The 17,853-nt window shown below is 34.2% G+C and overlaps 4 protein-coding genes across 8 annotated transcripts; 2 read left to right on the top strand and 2 right to left on the bottom strand.

Moving 5' to 3' along the window:
* The first annotated feature begins 842 nt into the window (after positions 1 to 842).
* On the top strand, positions 843 to 2,855 carry LOC105770617 (growth-regulating factor 1). Of its 2 annotated transcripts, none has more exons than XM_012591894.2 (4): positions 843 to 1,368; positions 1,471 to 1,930; positions 2,041 to 2,504; positions 2,605 to 2,855. In XM_012591894.2, exons 1-4 carry the CDS (start codon positions 1,182 to 1,184, stop codon positions 2,610 to 2,612), a joined length of 1,119 nt encoding a protein of 372 aa, XP_012447348.1. In that variant the 5' UTR covers positions 843 to 1,181; the 3' UTR covers positions 2,613 to 2,855. The 2 variants fall into 2 exon arrangements, with proteins under 2 accessions (XP_012447348.1, XP_012447347.1); XM_012591893.2 differs by having other exon boundaries at positions 850 to 1,368; positions 2,032 to 2,504.
* Positions 2,856 to 4,914: 2,059 nt separating this feature from the next.
* LOC105771231 (uncharacterized) lies at positions 4,915 to 7,058 on the top strand. 2 transcript variants are annotated; one of them, XM_012592639.2, is made up of 10 exons: positions 4,915 to 5,066; positions 5,153 to 5,208; positions 5,329 to 5,386; positions 5,513 to 5,552; positions 5,749 to 5,820; positions 5,939 to 5,991; positions 6,105 to 6,165; positions 6,318 to 6,403; positions 6,485 to 6,721; positions 6,833 to 7,058. In XM_012592639.2, the coding sequence occupies exons 1-10, from the start codon at positions 5,025 to 5,027 to the stop codon at positions 6,980 to 6,982; spliced, it is 855 nt and encodes a 284-aa protein (XP_012448093.1). In that variant the 5' UTR covers positions 4,915 to 5,024; the 3' UTR covers positions 6,983 to 7,058. The 2 variants fall into 2 exon arrangements, with proteins under 2 accessions (XP_012448093.1, XP_052487677.1); XM_052631717.1 differs by having other exon boundaries at positions 5,153 to 5,386.
* On the bottom strand, positions 7,027 to 9,144 carry LOC105771230 (cytochrome P450 CYP72A616). The gene is made up of 5 exons (XM_012592638.2): positions 8,799 to 9,144; positions 8,489 to 8,709; positions 8,142 to 8,386; positions 7,657 to 8,044; positions 7,027 to 7,577 (listed from the first exon to the last, which is right to left on the bottom strand). Exons 1-5 carry the CDS (start codon positions 9,070 to 9,072, stop codon positions 7,152 to 7,154), a joined length of 1,554 nt encoding a protein of 517 aa, XP_012448092.1. The 5' UTR covers positions 9,073 to 9,144; the 3' UTR covers positions 7,027 to 7,151.
* A 1,522-nt stretch (positions 9,145 to 10,666) lies between these two features.
* On the bottom strand, positions 10,667 to 12,251 carry LOC105770342 (stress-response A/B barrel domain-containing protein UP3). Of its 3 annotated transcripts, none has more exons than XM_012591503.2 (2): positions 12,086 to 12,251; positions 10,667 to 11,636 (listed from the first exon to the last, which is right to left on the bottom strand). In XM_012591503.2, the coding sequence occupies exon 2, from the start codon at positions 11,578 to 11,580 to the stop codon at positions 10,813 to 10,815; it is 768 nt and encodes a 255-aa protein (XP_012446957.1). In that variant the 5' UTR covers positions 11,581 to 11,636; positions 12,086 to 12,251; the 3' UTR covers positions 10,667 to 10,812. The 3 variants fall into 3 exon arrangements, with proteins under 3 accessions (XP_012446957.1, XP_012446958.1, XP_012446959.1); XM_012591504.2 differs by having other exon boundaries at positions 12,096 to 12,245; XM_012591505.2 differs by having other exon boundaries at positions 10,667 to 11,482; positions 12,086 to 12,240.
* Between the last annotated feature and the right edge of the window lie 5,602 nt (positions 12,252 to 17,853).

Here is a 17,853-nt window from a genome sequence, read left to right as displayed (position 1 = left end):
TACAATAGTCGTGAAGTACAGGGACAAACAAGTACTCATTTGACAACTGTTGGAAACAGTTGCATCCACTTTAACTTCTTTTGGACCCTCCATTTTAGCTTAGCTTTGTTATTATTATAAGACAGATAGGAGTATGATAATGAACCAGCTACTGTAGAGCTTAGCTTAGCTTAGCTGATATATGTATTTTTTTATATTACTAGTGTTTGATTAAAAGAATATTAATCCTTGGGTTAAAGACAGTGCTTAACTGAGGTGGTTAATACAGAATTGCAGACTTAGCTACTTTTACAAGAGACAAGCCAAACCAGCCCATGCTCATCTCATTTGAGAATTGAGGGAAGAAAAACAGACAGAACATGATATATATATATATATATATATATAGCATTGAGAAAAACAAAAGGTAGATGAGCTAGCTGGTTAAGCAAGCACATTCCCTATATCCCAAAGGTGGAAAAAGATGGTATAGTAAGTGGAGGATACGGAGGGTAAAGGAACAGGGGAAAAAGTAAAAGAGTTTAGTAGCAGTAAAAGCTCAAAAACCGTACAAGATTCTGAAGAAGGGCAGGGAGGCAGGCGTTTGGGTTCAGACACCAACACCAACTGATGTAGGTTAAAATAATAATAGTAATTATTATCTCTTTTGTTTTTTACAGTCTTTTAAGTCCCACTAACCTTTAGTTTATGGGTTTCAGAAGTGGTGTCAGAAAGACAAGAGCTGCCACTGAGGGGCAGCATAGCTGCAGGACCAGAGAGGTTCAGTCATAATATGAGCCACTGCTCTCTTCTCAGTTCTCTTCCCTCAGAAGTCAGGTGTCAGAGTGAAGAGAGAGAGAGAGAGAGAGAGAAAGGAGGTGGCAGCATTATAATCAGAAGCATTAGTTTTATCCATGAACAGAAGATTCTGCAGTGAAATGGTCCCTGAAATAAATATACCTACTCTATTACACAGTCAGTCTACATCAGCATTCAAACAGGCAGGCAACCAAGGCTTCTTAAATAACAAGTAATGAACCAACCCACCAAACTTAAACACTTACAGACAAACCAAACCTGTTTCAATCTTTCTCCTTCATGTTTGTTTCTCTTTCACTTGAATAACCTACTGCCTCTCTTTTTTCTTTTTCTTATTTATATAGCTTGATTTTCAACAAATTTGTTCATTGGGTCTCTTTTGAATGATGAGTGGAAGAAACAGGTTTCCTTTTACTGCATCTCAGTATCAAGAGCTTGAACATCAAGCTCTAATCTTCAAGTACATGGTCTCAGGCATCCCTATACCACCTGATCTCCTCTTCACCATCAAGAGAAGCTGCTTGGATACCTCACTTTCTTCAAGGCTTTTCTCTTACCAGCCTCAACATAGTAAAAAAACCCCAAACTTAAACCTACTTTTTTAACTTTGCATTTGTTGTTTTCCATTTTGGATTTTTAACAATGAAAGCTCTCTTATTGTTTTTTTGGCAGTTGGATGGAACTGTTTCCAGATGGGATTAGGGAGAAAAGTGGACCCAGAACCTGGAAGGTGTAGAAGAACTGATGGAAAGAAATGGAGATGCTCTAAAGAAGCCTACCCAGATTCAAAGTACTGTGAAAGACACATGCATAGAGGCAAAAACCGTTCAAGAAAGCCTGTGGAAGTTAGTAATGCAACAATGGCAAATCCTTCAACAGCAACTCAAAACATCCAATCGATCACCAAGACACACCACCCTTCTTCTTTTTCTTCTCATTCTTCCATGTCCTTGTCTTCTGAATCCCAACAGCAGCACCAACTTCGCTACCATGGTTATCATTCCCAGGCGAATCACCCCTTTATGTATCCCCATGCATCGAGACCTCCAGGGGTTGGACTGTCTCCTCAAGAAAACACCACACATTCTCTCCTCGGCTCTGGCTCTTACTCCCAGACTAACATGGATTACAGGTTCCATCACAAATGCAACCTTGAAAATAAATTTTACTGTACTTGGTTTTTCTTTTTTACTTCTATTATTATTTTGCTGATGAGTTTTGTTTTTTATGAAGGAGAAACAGTTATGTTTATGGGTTGAAAGAAGAAGTAGATGAACATGCTTTTTTCTCTGAACCTTCCGGTACAATGAGGAGTTTCTCAGGTTCATCTGTGGATGATTCATGGCAACTTGCACCACTAACAATGAGCTCCTCTTCCTCAAAGCAGAGGAACTGTTCTGGATTACAGAGTGAATACTCTTACTTGCAGCTTCAAAGCCTCACTGATCACAACCCGAAACAAAACAAACAGGATGATGATGAACATTCCTATATCAAATATGAAATGACTGATGAATTGGAGAAAGGAGAACCCCAAAAGACAGTCCATCGTTTCTTTGATGAATGGCCACCAAAACATAGAGATTCATGGCTTGATTTGGATGATAAATCATCAAACAGCTCATCAGTTTCAACAACCAGACTCTCTATATCCATCCCTTCCACTTCACATGACTTCCCCATTTTCAATTCAAGAGCTCATAATGGTAATCTTTTTTTTCTTTTTTCTTTTTGCATCTATAATTTAAGGCATTTAACTCGTTTCATCTTTTGGCCTGAAATCTATTCTTATTGTTTCAATTGCAGATGGTTGAATGTCCAGTGGTAGGTTTCTGCATTAGAGGCCAAAGATGTACGTAGTGGGGATCACTTCTTTCTGTGAATTCTGACTGTTTAGTCTTTCATTTATTTCTTCCTTCTCCTTTGGCTTTTTGTTTTATTGTTTTTTGTTTTATTGTTTTTTGTTTTCTGTTCTCTTTTTGCTAAATATGGTTAAATTGGGTTGTGTTTCTTTTTTCCCCTTATTAATGAATGATCCAATGACTTCTTACTGGTTTTATGTTCTTTTCCTACTGCAAATTTATTCTCGAGACTGAATGACTCATCCAAACATGATATGCCGGTAGCTAGCTAACAGGTCAATGTGTTGTGAGGAAATTTTTTTTTTTATGTTGGCTTTAACTTCAAGCAGGCACGCACTCAACCAACCCACTGCTTATTGTAATAATAGTTGGGGTCCCGTTGGCCCTATATTCCCAGGATTTACTAATTTGTCGCTTCTCAGTTCATCTTAATTGAGTAGGGATCGTTTGGCAATGCCTCTTTCTTTGAACACACAAGCCCTGCCAAGCCAAACCAAACCATATGATCCAGTTAACAAAAACAAAAATGAATCTTTTCCCTTTGTTCTTCATTATGCAACAAAATCAAAATTATCTTTGGCTAAAACAAGATAAATCATCTCTTTAAAAACATCACCGGTATGGTCCACAATAATCACAGAAATGGAACAAGGCCTTAAAAGGACTATGCTTTTTTTTTCTTCTTATCACCTAAGTTGAGGAACTGTAGTTTTTAAAACACCTGTTGAAACGATTCCTCTCACACTCTGCATAGGCTTTTGAGAAAAAAACATTCCACTATTAAAACATAGAAAAGAAGCATCTTCCATTCCATGCATATATCTGGTTTCAGGGAAGCAGGCTTGGCCAGCCACTTTTTTACCATGTTCATCTTCATCTTTAGTGTTCCACTAACCCCTTTTATTTATTATTATTTTTTTGGTTTCCATCTCTTTCTTTTATGTACTGCCCCTGCACTGCACTACTTGCAGTACTAAGTCTTCTTTAGTACAGCAGTATGTAATGTACCTATAATCACCGAAAGTTTCCCACAGTATCTACTTTTTGATTTGTATTTAAAACCCAAAAAACAAAAGTAACTTAAAGAACACAAAAGGTTCACCATTGTTAACAAAAAAGCAGACTGAAGCGACTTAGATTGGTCCATAAACTATATGTTTCATTAGAGGAGACATGGGTATTTTTCACTCACAAATTATATAACCTTCTGTTTTCTCATTTCTCAGTACTAACAAAAAAAAAATCTTGGGTTGAAAGCTAATAATATTGTCATAAAAGGAATTTGGTAATGAGTCACGATGGGGTTACAAAAAACTGGTTGGTCAATGAGTTAAAAAAAAAAAAAGCAAAAAGAGCAAAGAGGAGCAGGTGAGGTCGGGTCAGGGATTAAGCTTAAGGCAAAAAAGAAGAGTAAGTCTGCAAAATGGTCTGAAGGTTCTGGTGGGTGGGTGAGTCAGATAAGTGGGGGTGGTGCTTTGCTTTGGTTACATATAAAGGCTTATACCCCATTAACATCACTTCATCAGTGGTCAGTTTTCAACTGAAGGCTATACCTTTTATGTTTTAATCCTCCTCATATTTATACGCACGTACACACCCACACACACCCATCTTACTCTCTGACTATCTGCCTCAGACTCTTTCATGGTTCCTTTTGGTTTTTGTCAGTTACCATATTTTAAAATGGAAATACTCTTGAAACGTTGTCGTTTCACTTGTAAATTGAATGACTGACTCTGTAAAATATCTGGATCCTTGATATGGGTTGAATGACATTACATTGGTTTGTTAAACTTTTGTCTTCCTTGGTTCTCTCAAATATACTAACAACTGCGAGGCTTTGGAAAACAATTATACTAATTTTGTTTTTGTTTTTTAAATGTCTGACTATTAATTATTGAGAAATAAAAAAATTTAATTAAATGTGAATTAATTCCATATACCATAATGCTTCATATCAAATCTTGAATTAAGATAAGATATCCATTAAAAATCTATTAATTAAATATGAGAAAAACACGCAAGGGAGTAATTGATATAATTTTTTAAAATCTTAAATGATTTTTGAAGCAAATTGAGCTAAATTTGCAAAATTTTATCTAAAAAAAGGATAATCACTGTTATACTGGCTTACACATGGAACAGAACGGTACGGAGTATACGAGTGACCTAATTTTTTGGTTCTTAAGATTTCAGTTATATATGTAGTGTACTTGTTCCACGTTGGATACAACTATTCTAGTTGGCCCGTTTTTCTTCCCTACCAAATCGCATCTCCATATTCATATCAATTCAATTCATAAAACATCACACAAAGTATATTTTTTTTCTTGTTTGAAGACCTTTTGAATTTGATCATCTTCAATGGAACAACAAACTAACAAAACCAATGCTCCCACCAGGAAGGTTTGTTCCATCACTATCATCTATGGTTGAACTTCAACAGTCGATAATTTTTCTTAATTTTTTTTGGATATTATTCTGTTTTGCAGGTTAGATTTGCACCCAAAGCTCCTACTCGCCGAGCACCAAAGCTCGAGGTTAAAACGTATATATCATCCCGTACATGGATTGCAATGCAAGGCGCCTTTTTCTTCATTTTCAAACTTACTTTTTTTAATCTGCTTATGTCCACTTTAGTTTTGGTTGTTTTTTGTGTGGGTTTCAGTGAAGTGGTCGAAGACACTGATGCTGTTCAGGCCAGGGATTTGCTGCAGCGTTTAAATGTACTTACTTTTCCTTTCTTTAATTTTCTCTTCTTTTTTTATTTCCATTTTTCTTCATGTTTATCTGCCATTGATTTCCTTGTTATGTTATTTCTTATCTGATCTTTTTCTTTCTTTTTCTCCCAGCAAATTTCTGCAAAGACAAAGCCTAAAGTTGAAAAGAAAGGTTAATTCTTTATCAATTCAACTAAACTATATTGATATGAGTGATGGCACCAATGCATTTAAGAGGAAAAAAAGCAAAATCTGATGCAACCAATACCTTAAATACCATTATTAAAAGAACTGAAATTTTGAAATATTACATGCATTCTATAACACAAATGTGAGCTCTTAAAACACTTTTTTTTATTGATATGCAGTTGCATCTTCACAAGTTGCATTTGGTTTTGGAGCGGGGTCAACTTCCATAAAAACATTTGGAGCTTCCAAAGGTTCAAGCCGTATAGTAGAATGGAAACTATTAACACCATACTATCCTTATATAAAGTTGTCTCGTTAGTGATTGAGATTCCCTTCAGTCTGATACTTAGTGTGTTGATGTTTCAATAGGTAGTGTTCCTACTCCAGGTTTGAGAGAGGAGAAAGAATACAAAGAACCATGGGTATGCAAACCGTAATTGACCTTACCTGTTTACAGGTTTTCTAATTTTCCATTGATAGTTTATGTAAGGTATATTGGGTTTATTGGGTTTTCTTTGTTTGGATGTATCTGCAGGATTATTATAGTTACTATCCTGTAACCCTTCCTATGAGGAGACCATATTCAGGAAATCCTGGTATGTGATTAGTTGAAAAACCATTGTTGGTGTAGGCCATTATAGTACTGCAAGTAGATTCCCATTTTTGGAACGAACCAGGCATTGTTCTTCACCTAACTGGTTAATATCTTATTGAATTTGAGTAGCTTTTTATTGAATTTACACTGTAGAGTTTCTTGATGAGGAGGAGTTTGCTTTAGCAAATGCAACTTTCGAAGAAGATTCAGTGGAGCCAGCAGTAGAGCTTGGTCTAATGGTTAGTACCATAACAACTGAATCAAATATTATATTGTGCCTGGTTTCTTCATGCTGAAACTCGCTGATGTTGAGCTACCAGGAGGAGAATTCAGAAGCAACTATGTTCTTTATTCAGTTACCACCAACATTACCTATGACAAAGCAAACAGGAAACATATCTGGGAATGAAACCAATAGCCGTTCAAAACCGGCTGCGAGTGTAGGTTCTGCAAAGAAGACACGTGGCATAGAAGAGTTACCTGCAGGTTTCATGGGTAAAATGCTCGTGTATAGAAGTGGTGCTGTCAAGTTAAAGTTGGGGGATTCCCTTTATGATGTGAGTAACTTACATTTTATAATATTAGCTGTTAACGATGATTTATCTGACTTGTTATATGTTTCAGATTACATGATGAATTAATGATAAACTATTGTCGATTTGATACAGGTCACACCAGGTTGCAATAGCGAGTTTTCCCAAGACGTTGTAGCTGTTAATACTGGAAAGAAGCATTGTTGTGGTGTTGGGGAAATTGACAAGCGAGCTATTTTAACCCCAGATGTTTATTCTGTTTTCAATTATTTGACTGATCTTTGATGGCTTCTGCTTCTTCACATTTGATTAGTGGTTTACACAAGAAATTTAGAAAATAAAATGTCTATTTAGCACTCAATACAGAAAATGCAACACAATCAATGTAATTCTTTCTCTTGTTCGAAATGGAAATCCACCATAGGCCATATGATTAGGAACCTCAGCTTGCCATCTAGATTTGGTGCAAGATTATTTGTGCTCCATGCTGTGGTTGAAGAGTCATAACAGTGTATGGAGCATGAGAGTAAGAAGGTGATAGCTTGAATGAGAAGTGCTGTAGAATCATAGCCAAAGCGACCTTAGCTTCAATCATAGCAAAATTTTTCCCAATACAGGTCCTCGGGCCCCAACTGAATGCGAAAAACGCCAGTTGATCTTTCGATGCCTTTGAAACTCCTTGGGAAAATCTCTCCGGCTTGAATTCTTCAGCATCTTCGCCCCAAAGTCCAGGATCATGATTTACGAGCAGGATGGGCAGCGTTAGATCAACTCCAGCTGGAACAGAGATTTCTTTAATCTGGGCTTCTTTGTTAGTATGTTGATATATAGCTATTACAGGTGGATACAATCTCAACACTTCATAAAGTATCATCGTTACCTGCAAGAAATTCTACATCATTTAATATTTGATATAAAGAAAAAAAAACTAGAGATTTGCAGTTCATATCGTTGCTTACAATCTTTAGGTGGTTTATAGCTTCAAATTCGAGCTCCTTGCCGCAAACCTGTAAGACTTCCTCTCTAGCCTTTTCTTGCCACTCTGGGTGCATAGCTAAGACTATTATCGTCCATGTTAGCAAGCTCGCAGCCGTTTCTTGGCCAGCAAGGTAGAACTGCTTGCATTCCTCTATTACATCTTCAATTGTCATCTTTCCTTCTGCTCCATTTGTGTTTTCTAGAACAGCAAACTGATTATTATGCTGCAAGAGCATGCCTAGCAAGTCATTGGCCCTCGCTTGTCCCGTCTTCATTGCGTGCTCTTTCCTTTGGATAACATTTCTTAGCATTGATGTGATTTCTTTGTTCAATTTCTTTCTCCTCTGATTCTTTTTTGTAGGAATAAATCTGTACATAGTAACAAGATTAGAACAAACCAACAACGTACGAAGATAGGAAAGAGTGTTTTTCTTTCATGTCGAATCGGGTTAAGGGAAATATGCACCTGAAGCCAGGAATGTAGATTGATTGCATTGCTTCAAGAGTCAATGAAATTAGCTCTTTTTGAAGTTGAAAGATTTTCTTCCCTTCTTCATAGCTGCTTCCAAATGCTGTCCTGGAAATAGCATCAGCAGTAAGCTTTTGAAGTTCAGGCCATACATCAATCTCACAACTTGATTGCAAACTAGCCCTTTCCTTCCACTGCTCAATCATCTGTCCACAACTGACTGAGAATATTGGAACCATCCCCTGAAAGAACAATTCAAGAAACAATGACAACCCCAACTGAATAAGTGGAACCTGTTTGATCCTTTTAACAAACAAAAAGAATATTGAAGTAATTGATGGAACCTTGAGTTTCTCGAGATGAAAGGCAGGGTTGATCATCTTTCTGCGTTTAGACCACTGCTCTCCCTCAAGAGTTGAGATTCCTCTAGATAGAATGAGAATTTGTGGATTCAGCGGTGGCTTTTGGAAGTGACCTTGCTTATTGGCTAACACCTCCTCCATCATTTCTGGATCCTGTATAATCAGCCTTGGTCTTGTTCCAGTCCAACAATATGATATCTTCCCTGGACTCAAAATAGGGAAAAGAACAACAAAATGTTTGGAAACCTTGTATCATAACAAAAGAATAAGATGAAATAGCTTTATAGCCTACCATATTTCTGGACATTATCAAGTGTGAAAGGGTCAACACGTGGAACAATGTGGTGACATAGATTAATAGGCTTAGACCAAGCTTCAGTTATCTGCTTTATGAACTGTTTCATGTCCCCAACCAGTAGTTTGTAAGCTCTGCCACTGATACCTTGCCGCTTTAATAGCCTTTCCTGGCTTTTGGGTTCCAACCAAATGGAATAGGAAACTCTTGCAACCCCATAAAGGAGGATGAAGAAGACCAATGAAGTGGTTACTGAAACAAAGCAATCCATATACTATGTTTTTAGTGAATTTCAGTATCTGATGAGACACTTGTTGAAATCTTGTATGATTTATTTTAAAATGCTCCAAACTTCAGCTATATATATACATACAGCTTATGTGTTGCATTATCTGATTGATTATTTGACTTCAAAGTTCATTTCTTGTAGAAGAAAAAGAAAGCACAAGTGTCAAAGGTTCAATTACTTTTATATTGTTTGCTTGCTTGCTTTTTTAAAACTCTTTTGGATAACGACAATACGCTCCAAAGCTAGATGCGTGGAGACCAAGTTGTGTAGGCCATAGCAAGCAGCATTGCAGCAAGCAATAGGCCATAGCCCAAGATGATACGGCTCGTTCGATAGACTTTAATTTGAACTTGTATTGGGTCCTAACTTCCAAAGCATAGTCCAAGAGGCAAAACATTTTAATTGCTCTCTCATATCTGTAAGACCCACTTCAACTTATAACTATGAATGATAATTTAATTTATACTTTTTTTTCTATTCTAAAGCACTTTTAAAAAATTATTATGCATTTTTTTCTACTATCAACCCCTTACCAAGGGCAAAATTAGGAGAGCTGACAGGGGTCCCGGCCCACCCTAAAATGAAAAAATTTTATTTTGGCCTTTTAAAATTTTAAAATTTTAAATTAGTAAAGGTAAAATTATATTTTGGCCCCCTAAAAATGATAAAATTTTGATTTAATCTTTTAAAAATTTTATTTTTACTATCATAAAAGTTATAATTTAATCTCGACCCCCTAAAACAAAATTTTTGGCTTCGCCTCTACCTCTTATCTTACTTATGGAGTTTAAAAACTTCACGAGCAGTGTACCAAATATTATTCCTTAAATTTATATTAGATACTAACAAATAAACATAATTGAATGTACTTACTAAGTTCATCTATCATAGGTATCGAATCAAATTAACACCTCTATTGTTAAATGGATTAATTTAGTTTCTATACTATTAATAAATAAATAAATCCATTAACAAAGTTACTTTAATATTTAAAACTGACATTTACTGTAAACATAAATAATAATTTGAAAGCTTTTTATGATTCTACAAATGAACTTTTTATTTGGCGCGAAAGAACAAATAAAAAAATAATTTTCACGTCATTTTTATCTGTAAATATTAACTTTATTACTATTTAACTTTATTTGATTTCTTTTAATAATATAGAAATTAAATTGATACATAATAGTAGAGAGATTAATAACATATTAAATGGACTGATTTAATCCTATAATGGATTTGACAGATACTTTCACCAATAAAAACATAGTGGATGAGAGCTTAACCCGAAAAATGCAGCTTTTCTCGGTAAATAGGGATGCAATTTTTTTCAGGGTAGAGATTGTGAACAGGAAATATTCTTGGATTTTATAATTAAAAAGTTCACCTAAAAATAGAGAGGCAATTATACGAAATTAGATTTCAGACAGCTTCAACTCACTTTTTGCAGATTCAAGAATCATGAATTCAAATAATATTTTGATTTAGTTTTTCAGATATCATATTTATTATTCGCAGTTTATCCAAAACAAGGGGGAAAAACTAATATTTGCATGCTATAATCTAAAACCAAAGGTTCAAAATAAAAGATGTGCATTCAAGATACACAAAGCTAAACCTTGCTTCCAAGTTCAATCTGTCTCACAAGTATTATTCAATGTTTAAATATTGATCCAAAGCTTCCATCATTCAAGAACCAAGATCTTTCTTTTAGTTAACAATCTATGGTGAAGAAGCTGGCACCACATAATCAACAACAATGACACCATCCACATTGTCCCTAACCTTTTGCTTCTGTAGGTTCACATACTCTTCATTTCCCACTGCTGCCTCCATTTCTCCAACTCCACCAAAAACAGCGACCGAGGCAAGTGAAAAGCCCTTTGCTCTTGCAGGTGAGAAATTCTCTCCGCAAGTCATCTGTTGAATACCAGAGATCCCCTCCTTCACCTCTTTAATTTCCCCTAGAATCCCACCTTGCACTTCATTGCTAACACTCTCTTTGAGTTTCAAGAAGGTTACTTTGAAGGCAGAACCAGGGGGCGGGGACAGCGGGGTGGGATCATTATCGGCAACCCAATCAACAGCCATTATATCATCACAGATGGGGATGACGTTTTCCTTGACAACACGCTGGTGTTCGGGATGTGCGGAATATGTGTTCAAATCTTCTTTAGACTTGTACCGGCTATGGAGCATGTGGGTGAAATTCAAGATAGGAGATTTGATACGACGGACGGGACCAGCAGTAAGGTGCAGGACAGGATCCAGAGAGACCAAACCATTGAGGTTATTAAGCATCGCGTTGACCTTTTCCTGTTCTGTGTCACCTTTGACCTTGAAAAGAACCACATGCTCAATGATGGACATGACAGTCGAGGATTTAGAGGTTCTGGTGGATAAAGTGAAGGATTTTTTCAGGTGATTGAAAGAAGAAAAACTGAGGGGAAATGGTGAGGAAAAGAGAGGGCGAGCTTTCAAACACAGCATCAAAATCAACTAGCAGACTAATAGCTGGAGTAAGATTAATAAAAAATCAAACCCACCTGCAAATTTGACATCATATTGTGATAAAAGTTGCCATAATAGATATAGCTCAAAACTTAAAATCAAGCACAATTTCAACAACTCCAAAATCCAACCAAACCCTTTCAAAATTGTTAGAATCTAAAACCAATATTAACATCAGCCTATCAAATGAATAAGTGATAAGCACCCTTTGAGAGAACTACCTATACCATAACATAATATAACATCAATCAATCCAATAAAACAAAAATGAATCAACGAAGCTCAAAACCATTATTTGTAAATGCGTAATAAGCAGAGAGTAATAATAAAAAATCCCAACGGATACAAGCAAAATAAAATCCTTACGAGTCCCCTTTATCCATTTAATCAAAGAGAAAGCTCTAAAGAGCAAATAGAAAGCGGGAAATAATAAACAGATATACAGCTTGAGAGAAAAATAAAGGAGATGGGCTAGTCGACTAACACTGATTGACCTGAGAGCAACTATTGCGGCTTTACCAAACTTTGTGGTGGAATTGGAACTGAAAGAACAGCGAATTTGGACAATGGGAGACGATTGGGGTTATTTGTTTTGTTGAACAAAGAAGGTGAAGAGCGCGTGTGCAGCGGCAACACATTACGTGGGCCGGCACATGACTGGGCTTTAGGGGCTGAATACGATACTGATTGTTCTGGATCATGATTTCTATACCCAACTTCTTTGCAAAAAATCAATTTATTCTGCATGTTTTGTTGTTGGACGAAGAAAAAAGGATTTTATCAAACACGAAAATATATATATTTTTAGTAGTTTAACTTTACATTAGTATTTTTATTCTGAATTTTAATAATTTTAATTTAAATTTTTTAAAATAAAAATATTGATATGACATTGACCTATTAAAAAAATATATAAATAACGTAGTGTCACTATTTCATACAACCTTTTCTTGTTGAATGAAATAATTACCAGAATTTAAAATTTAGAATATTGCCCTCTTCAAGACACTCTGAAACAAACATAAATGAAGCTTAACTTATTATAGTTTATATAAATGGCAAAATGACACTGATGGCGGCATAAACAAGAAAAATGAACTTTGCCGTAGAAATATCATGTTGTTCATGCAAACACATTAGTGATTACAGATCATGTATCGTGGGACCCGAAATTTATATGGACCACATTTGGATTGACTTGGTCCACTTCCTCGTTGTCTCCTTTTTATTAGTAACTCGTCTTAAGAGTTTGTCAGGAATCAATGTCTTGGTCCCAACCAAATAACTTTCTATTTCTTCTTAGGACCCCTCGTTTTACTTTCATATCGTTACCATTTCTGAAATAAATGTCAATTGACACCGACGGTATACCAAATTTTTAATAAATGGAATTATTATTTTTACAATTATACCAAACATTTTTAAAATTTTAGGAAACATTTTTATTCTTACTATTATTTGGGTTAAGATAAGTTTCATTGTGAGAAGGTTGGGGCTTGCCTCGGTTTTTCATGTCATGAAAAAATAATACAGACGACAATTTGAAGAACAGTATGGCAGATGAGTGGACAAAATCCAATCCCAATAATAATGTCTGATGATAATAAGTGGCATGGCGTCACATTGTTCTGGTCATGAAGATGCTACTCCCATCTGGGCTGGGGCTCATCGTCACCCACTTGCTCTCTTTAGTCTTTCGTCACCTTCGTCTTTTTCTAAAAAAATTTCTTTACCACTCACAAATAAATGAATCCCCACGTGGGAGCCCACTCGCGTTCAAATGCATGCTTGTCCTTTCACTACTATTCATCCATCCCAGTCCCCACTCTCAATTTTATTATTATTACTGCTATACCCATTATTATTTTATTGTTTTGATGTTATCCACATGTTAAATATATTTAAGATTTTACTATTAAAATATTTTTTATATTAATTGAACTCGATTCCATAATATAATAATATTTACAAGTAAAATTTAGAGTAGGATTTTAATTTAATTTGTATTAATATTATTATTCATGCAGAAAAATATAAATTCGAGTACCTTGAAGCGTATTATATACGCATTTAAGGGTTGAGGTGAAATTATAAATAATTTTTTATATATTGTATAAAATAAATATTATAAGTACTTAAAAAAAATTAGAATAAAGCTTTTTTAAATGAAATGAAAACGGTATGGTTTAATAATGGGAATTAACAATAAGAGAAATGGCCAATGGGTGATTATTACTTTCATAGTGGGGACTGAATCTGAAACTGAAAATGTCTCTCATAGAGACAGCTTGTTATGGGAGATAACAGCTAGTCATTAAAAGCAGTTGATGTTCTATTTAGTGATTAAAGGTTTTCTTGAACATGTATTGATAAAACCATTAAATTATTGATTAAAAATTATATTTATCGCGTTATTTCTATTGGATGAAAATATAGAATTCATATGTTTTTAATATCCCTTTAATTATTGTTATTAGGGTTTAATTAGTGATGAAAACGAATTCTAAATCACCACATAAAAAGATGGGTCATTGGCGTTGCCGTTGGGATGCTGAGCTAGTAGCTGCCTGTGGCCTGCCTATGTCACGCGAACCGTTTATGATAAATTAATTTTATAAATAACATGTAATCTAAATCTAAATGAATAAATTACGGAAAAAGAAAATAAAATATTTTTAAAACATATACGTGAATGATACAAATCTAAATAACTTAAAAATAATAATGATTTTCACATTGAGAAGTATTTAGAGATACTGATGCTACTTGGTTATGAGGTTTTCCATGTTGTTAGATAAAGATAAAATTTTTAATATCGAAGCGAGAGTTATCTTAGAGGGTATATGTATAACATGGGAGAAGGGGATTCATCAATTAGAAATTAAAAGTAATAATGCTCTTCTGACGGAGACGATTGCAGAAGGAGGAACAATTGATAGTCAGTTGATGGAATTACGCTCTATTTATCAAATGATATGTCGAGGTTAGAAGATTTGTTTTCGCCATATCCCAAGAACTCACATTGCAATTGCTAATCATATGGAAAAAGTTACGGCGACAGGATACACAGAGGTCTAAGTTGTAATAGCCTGAATTTTTAGTGGTGTCGGAATGGTGATTCGAGATCACTAAATCTGACAAACGAGTAGAAAATATTATAAATTTAGTAAGTATAAGTTAAATGTGAAGTTAGGAAAATTTTTGAAATAGTGAATAGTGTACTAGGAATAAATATTAAAATAATTAAAATAAAAAACGAGGTATCGAGACCTCGAAGATTTTAAACCGAGCCATAAATATTTTTAGAAATATTTATAGAGTGTCATTGAGTTGGTATTAAAGTTTAGTTAGAAAATTTTAACGTTTGGATAGTTAATTAACTAAAAGGACTAAATTGGGAATAGTGTAAAATTTGTTAAATTGTGATTAAATAGCTTAAGTGACTAAAGTGGAGGGATTTAAAGGCTATTAGGCCCAAATTATATGGGCTGGACGGTTGGGTAAGAAAAATCAGCAGAATGTAAGGAGAAACAGGGCAAAATTGGAAACTTAACAAATTAAACATTTAAAACAAAGACAAAAGTGAAAAATCTAGAGATCTCTTCACAATTTATCAGCAAAAACGCCATAGGAGGTCTGGAATAAGCTGGTTTTCATATTTTTGAATCATGTAAGTTTAATTCTTGATTATTTCTTCTAATTTTGTGATTTTGATACTTTTACAATTAGGTCCAACTAATTATTTCATTAGTTTTTGATTCCATGGCTGATTTTGAAAGTTACCATTGATTAGTGTTGGATTTTTATGATGAATAAACATGAAATTGAAGCTTTAATTTTGTTATATGATGATTTTATTAAGTAATTTTGATAGAAATTGATTTTAGGGACCTAATTGTGAAAAAGTTGGGAATTAAGGTTTGGTGTTGCGGTTTTGAGTATGAAAGGCTATGTAGTAGTCTAAAATAGTTGGAAAAGGTGTTAATTGAGAAAAATTAGATCAATTGAGGGGTTAATTGAGTAGGGATCAAATTGTAAAAACTGTAAAGTTTGGGGTAAAAGTGTAATTTCGAAAATTAAAAGGCATAAATTGTGAAATGAATTAGAATTGAATTAAATGCTGATGAATGAATAAATTTGCATTTTAGATCGAGAACCTGAAACAAGTCGAGGAAAAGAAAAAGTAGCCGATTAGTCCCCGAACTTTTACAAATTCGCAAATCGATCCGAGTAAGTTCATATGGCTGAAATTTAATGATTAAATGTTAATTTCATGAATTATACAATGTATGGTGAAATGAATTTATTGTTGAAATGAGAATAAAATAAAAATGTGAAAATCGAATAAATGATCAAATTAAGTGGAGCGTCGGATTTGAGTACTTCGATCAAGTGACAAAGTGATAAGTGGTAGTTTTAGCTACACTTATCTGATCAAGAAACAAAGTGATAAGTGGTTACACTTATCGATCAAGAAACAAAGTGATAAGTGGCTACACTTATCGATCAAGTGATAAAGTGATAAGTGGTAGCTTCATTACACTTATCGATCAGTGGTAAAGTGATAAGTGGTAGCCTAGCTACACTTATCGATCAATGACAAGTGATAAGAGGTCATATGGCAAAGTGAAAGTGAAGTACTCAAATTTCCATAACTGTTCCTTAATTTTGATCAAGGATGGTAAGTGACAAATGGGCCCAAAGGAATTATGGTAAAAGAATAAGTAGTAGTGAGTTTATACCAAGGAACTCACCAAAGATTGTGGTTGAGGTAAATTTAGTAATGGTGTATATTGTATAAGTGTACAAGTGTTTGGTAAGATTTATGTTTTATGCCTATGAACTTACTAAGCTTTTCTATAAGCTTACATGTGTGTGTTTATTGTTTTTGTAGATTAACGTATTTATACATTCGGAGGATCGGATCTACATCAAGAATCACACTACCCAGATATACTCCGGTAGTTTATGTTAAGCAACTTTTTGGATTTATATGGCATGTATAGGGAATTGAAGTAAAAAGTAAATTTGAATGTTATGGTTGCGTTAGATATCGAAATATATACATGTTTTTAGTTTGAAATGGTTGATTGGTTGAACTTCATTAGTATTTAAATGAAGTAGATGAAATCTTGGAATTGGTTGTGATTTGAAATTTGCAGGGAATGTTAGACAATTATAAAGGGTTATATTGAATTTTTTAAAAATTGCAATGGAGCAGTTCTTGGACAGCAGCATTGATGTAACTTTTAAAATCACCAAAATAGTGGAAATAGAATTAGAAGTTGAGTGAGATATGAAATTAAAGCTGAAAGAGTCTACTTTCATAGGAAAGAAGTGGAGTAAGCAAAAGAATTATATACTTTTAGATATTTGAATTTTAGTGAAACAGGGCAAGAATGTTTTGAAGTCCCCTGTTCTGACTTTAGAAATTCATTAAAAATTGTACAGAAGGAATTTTGAGTTATAATTTATATGTATAGACTCCTTAATGAGTCTATTTTCAGTAGAAATAAGTTTAATCACCATATGAAGCCTTTAATAAGAGATAATTAAATTTTAGTGATGAGTGGTTAGGATAGTCGATTAGTGAAACAGGGGAGACTTCAACTAATAAACTGTACTAATTGGATAAAGCAAAAATTCTGAAAAATTTATGGTGAATAGATATATGAGTCTAGTTTTATGGAAAATTTACGGATCTAAATTTCGAGTTTCGTAGCTTGAATTATAATTATTTTAGTGACTGCTGTACAGGAGGACAGCTTTATTATGAATGATGAAATTAAATTTGAAAGTAAATTTTTATGCCCCGAACTTTTAAGTTAAGTCAAGTAACGCCTCATGCTCGACTCCGGCCATGATCTCGGGTAAGGGGTGTTACATAAGTATTTAAAGATCCACCTCATTTTATTCGGGATTTAATACAAGCATATTATGTTAACTATACAAGAGCTAATGTATTATCTCAATAATGTCGCTTAAAATTGTTTTATCTTACCGTAAAAAAATAGCATCCCAACATGTCATACTCGATTGCTTATGAAATTAATCTAAAAAAAAAGAGTTAATTTTAACTCAAAAATTATTATTTTAAAGTATATTAAAACTAATAGAAAAACTACAAATTTTCTCTAAAGGGAATTAGCGGTATAGCAAACGTGAAAATTTTAATTTTATAACATTTTCGATGGCCCAAAGCAGATTAGATAAGAGATTTGTTGATTAAAATTTACCTTCGGGTATGAGATT

Source organism: Gossypium raimondii, chromosome 5 (assembly GCF_025698545.1).
Source record: "Gossypium raimondii isolate GPD5lz chromosome 5, ASM2569854v1, whole genome shotgun sequence".
NCBI lineage: Eukaryota > Viridiplantae > Streptophyta > Magnoliopsida > Malvales > Malvaceae > Gossypium > Gossypium raimondii.
The sequence above is the reverse complement of the archived record's forward strand: the minus strand, read 5'-3'. Positions and strand labels throughout refer to the sequence as shown.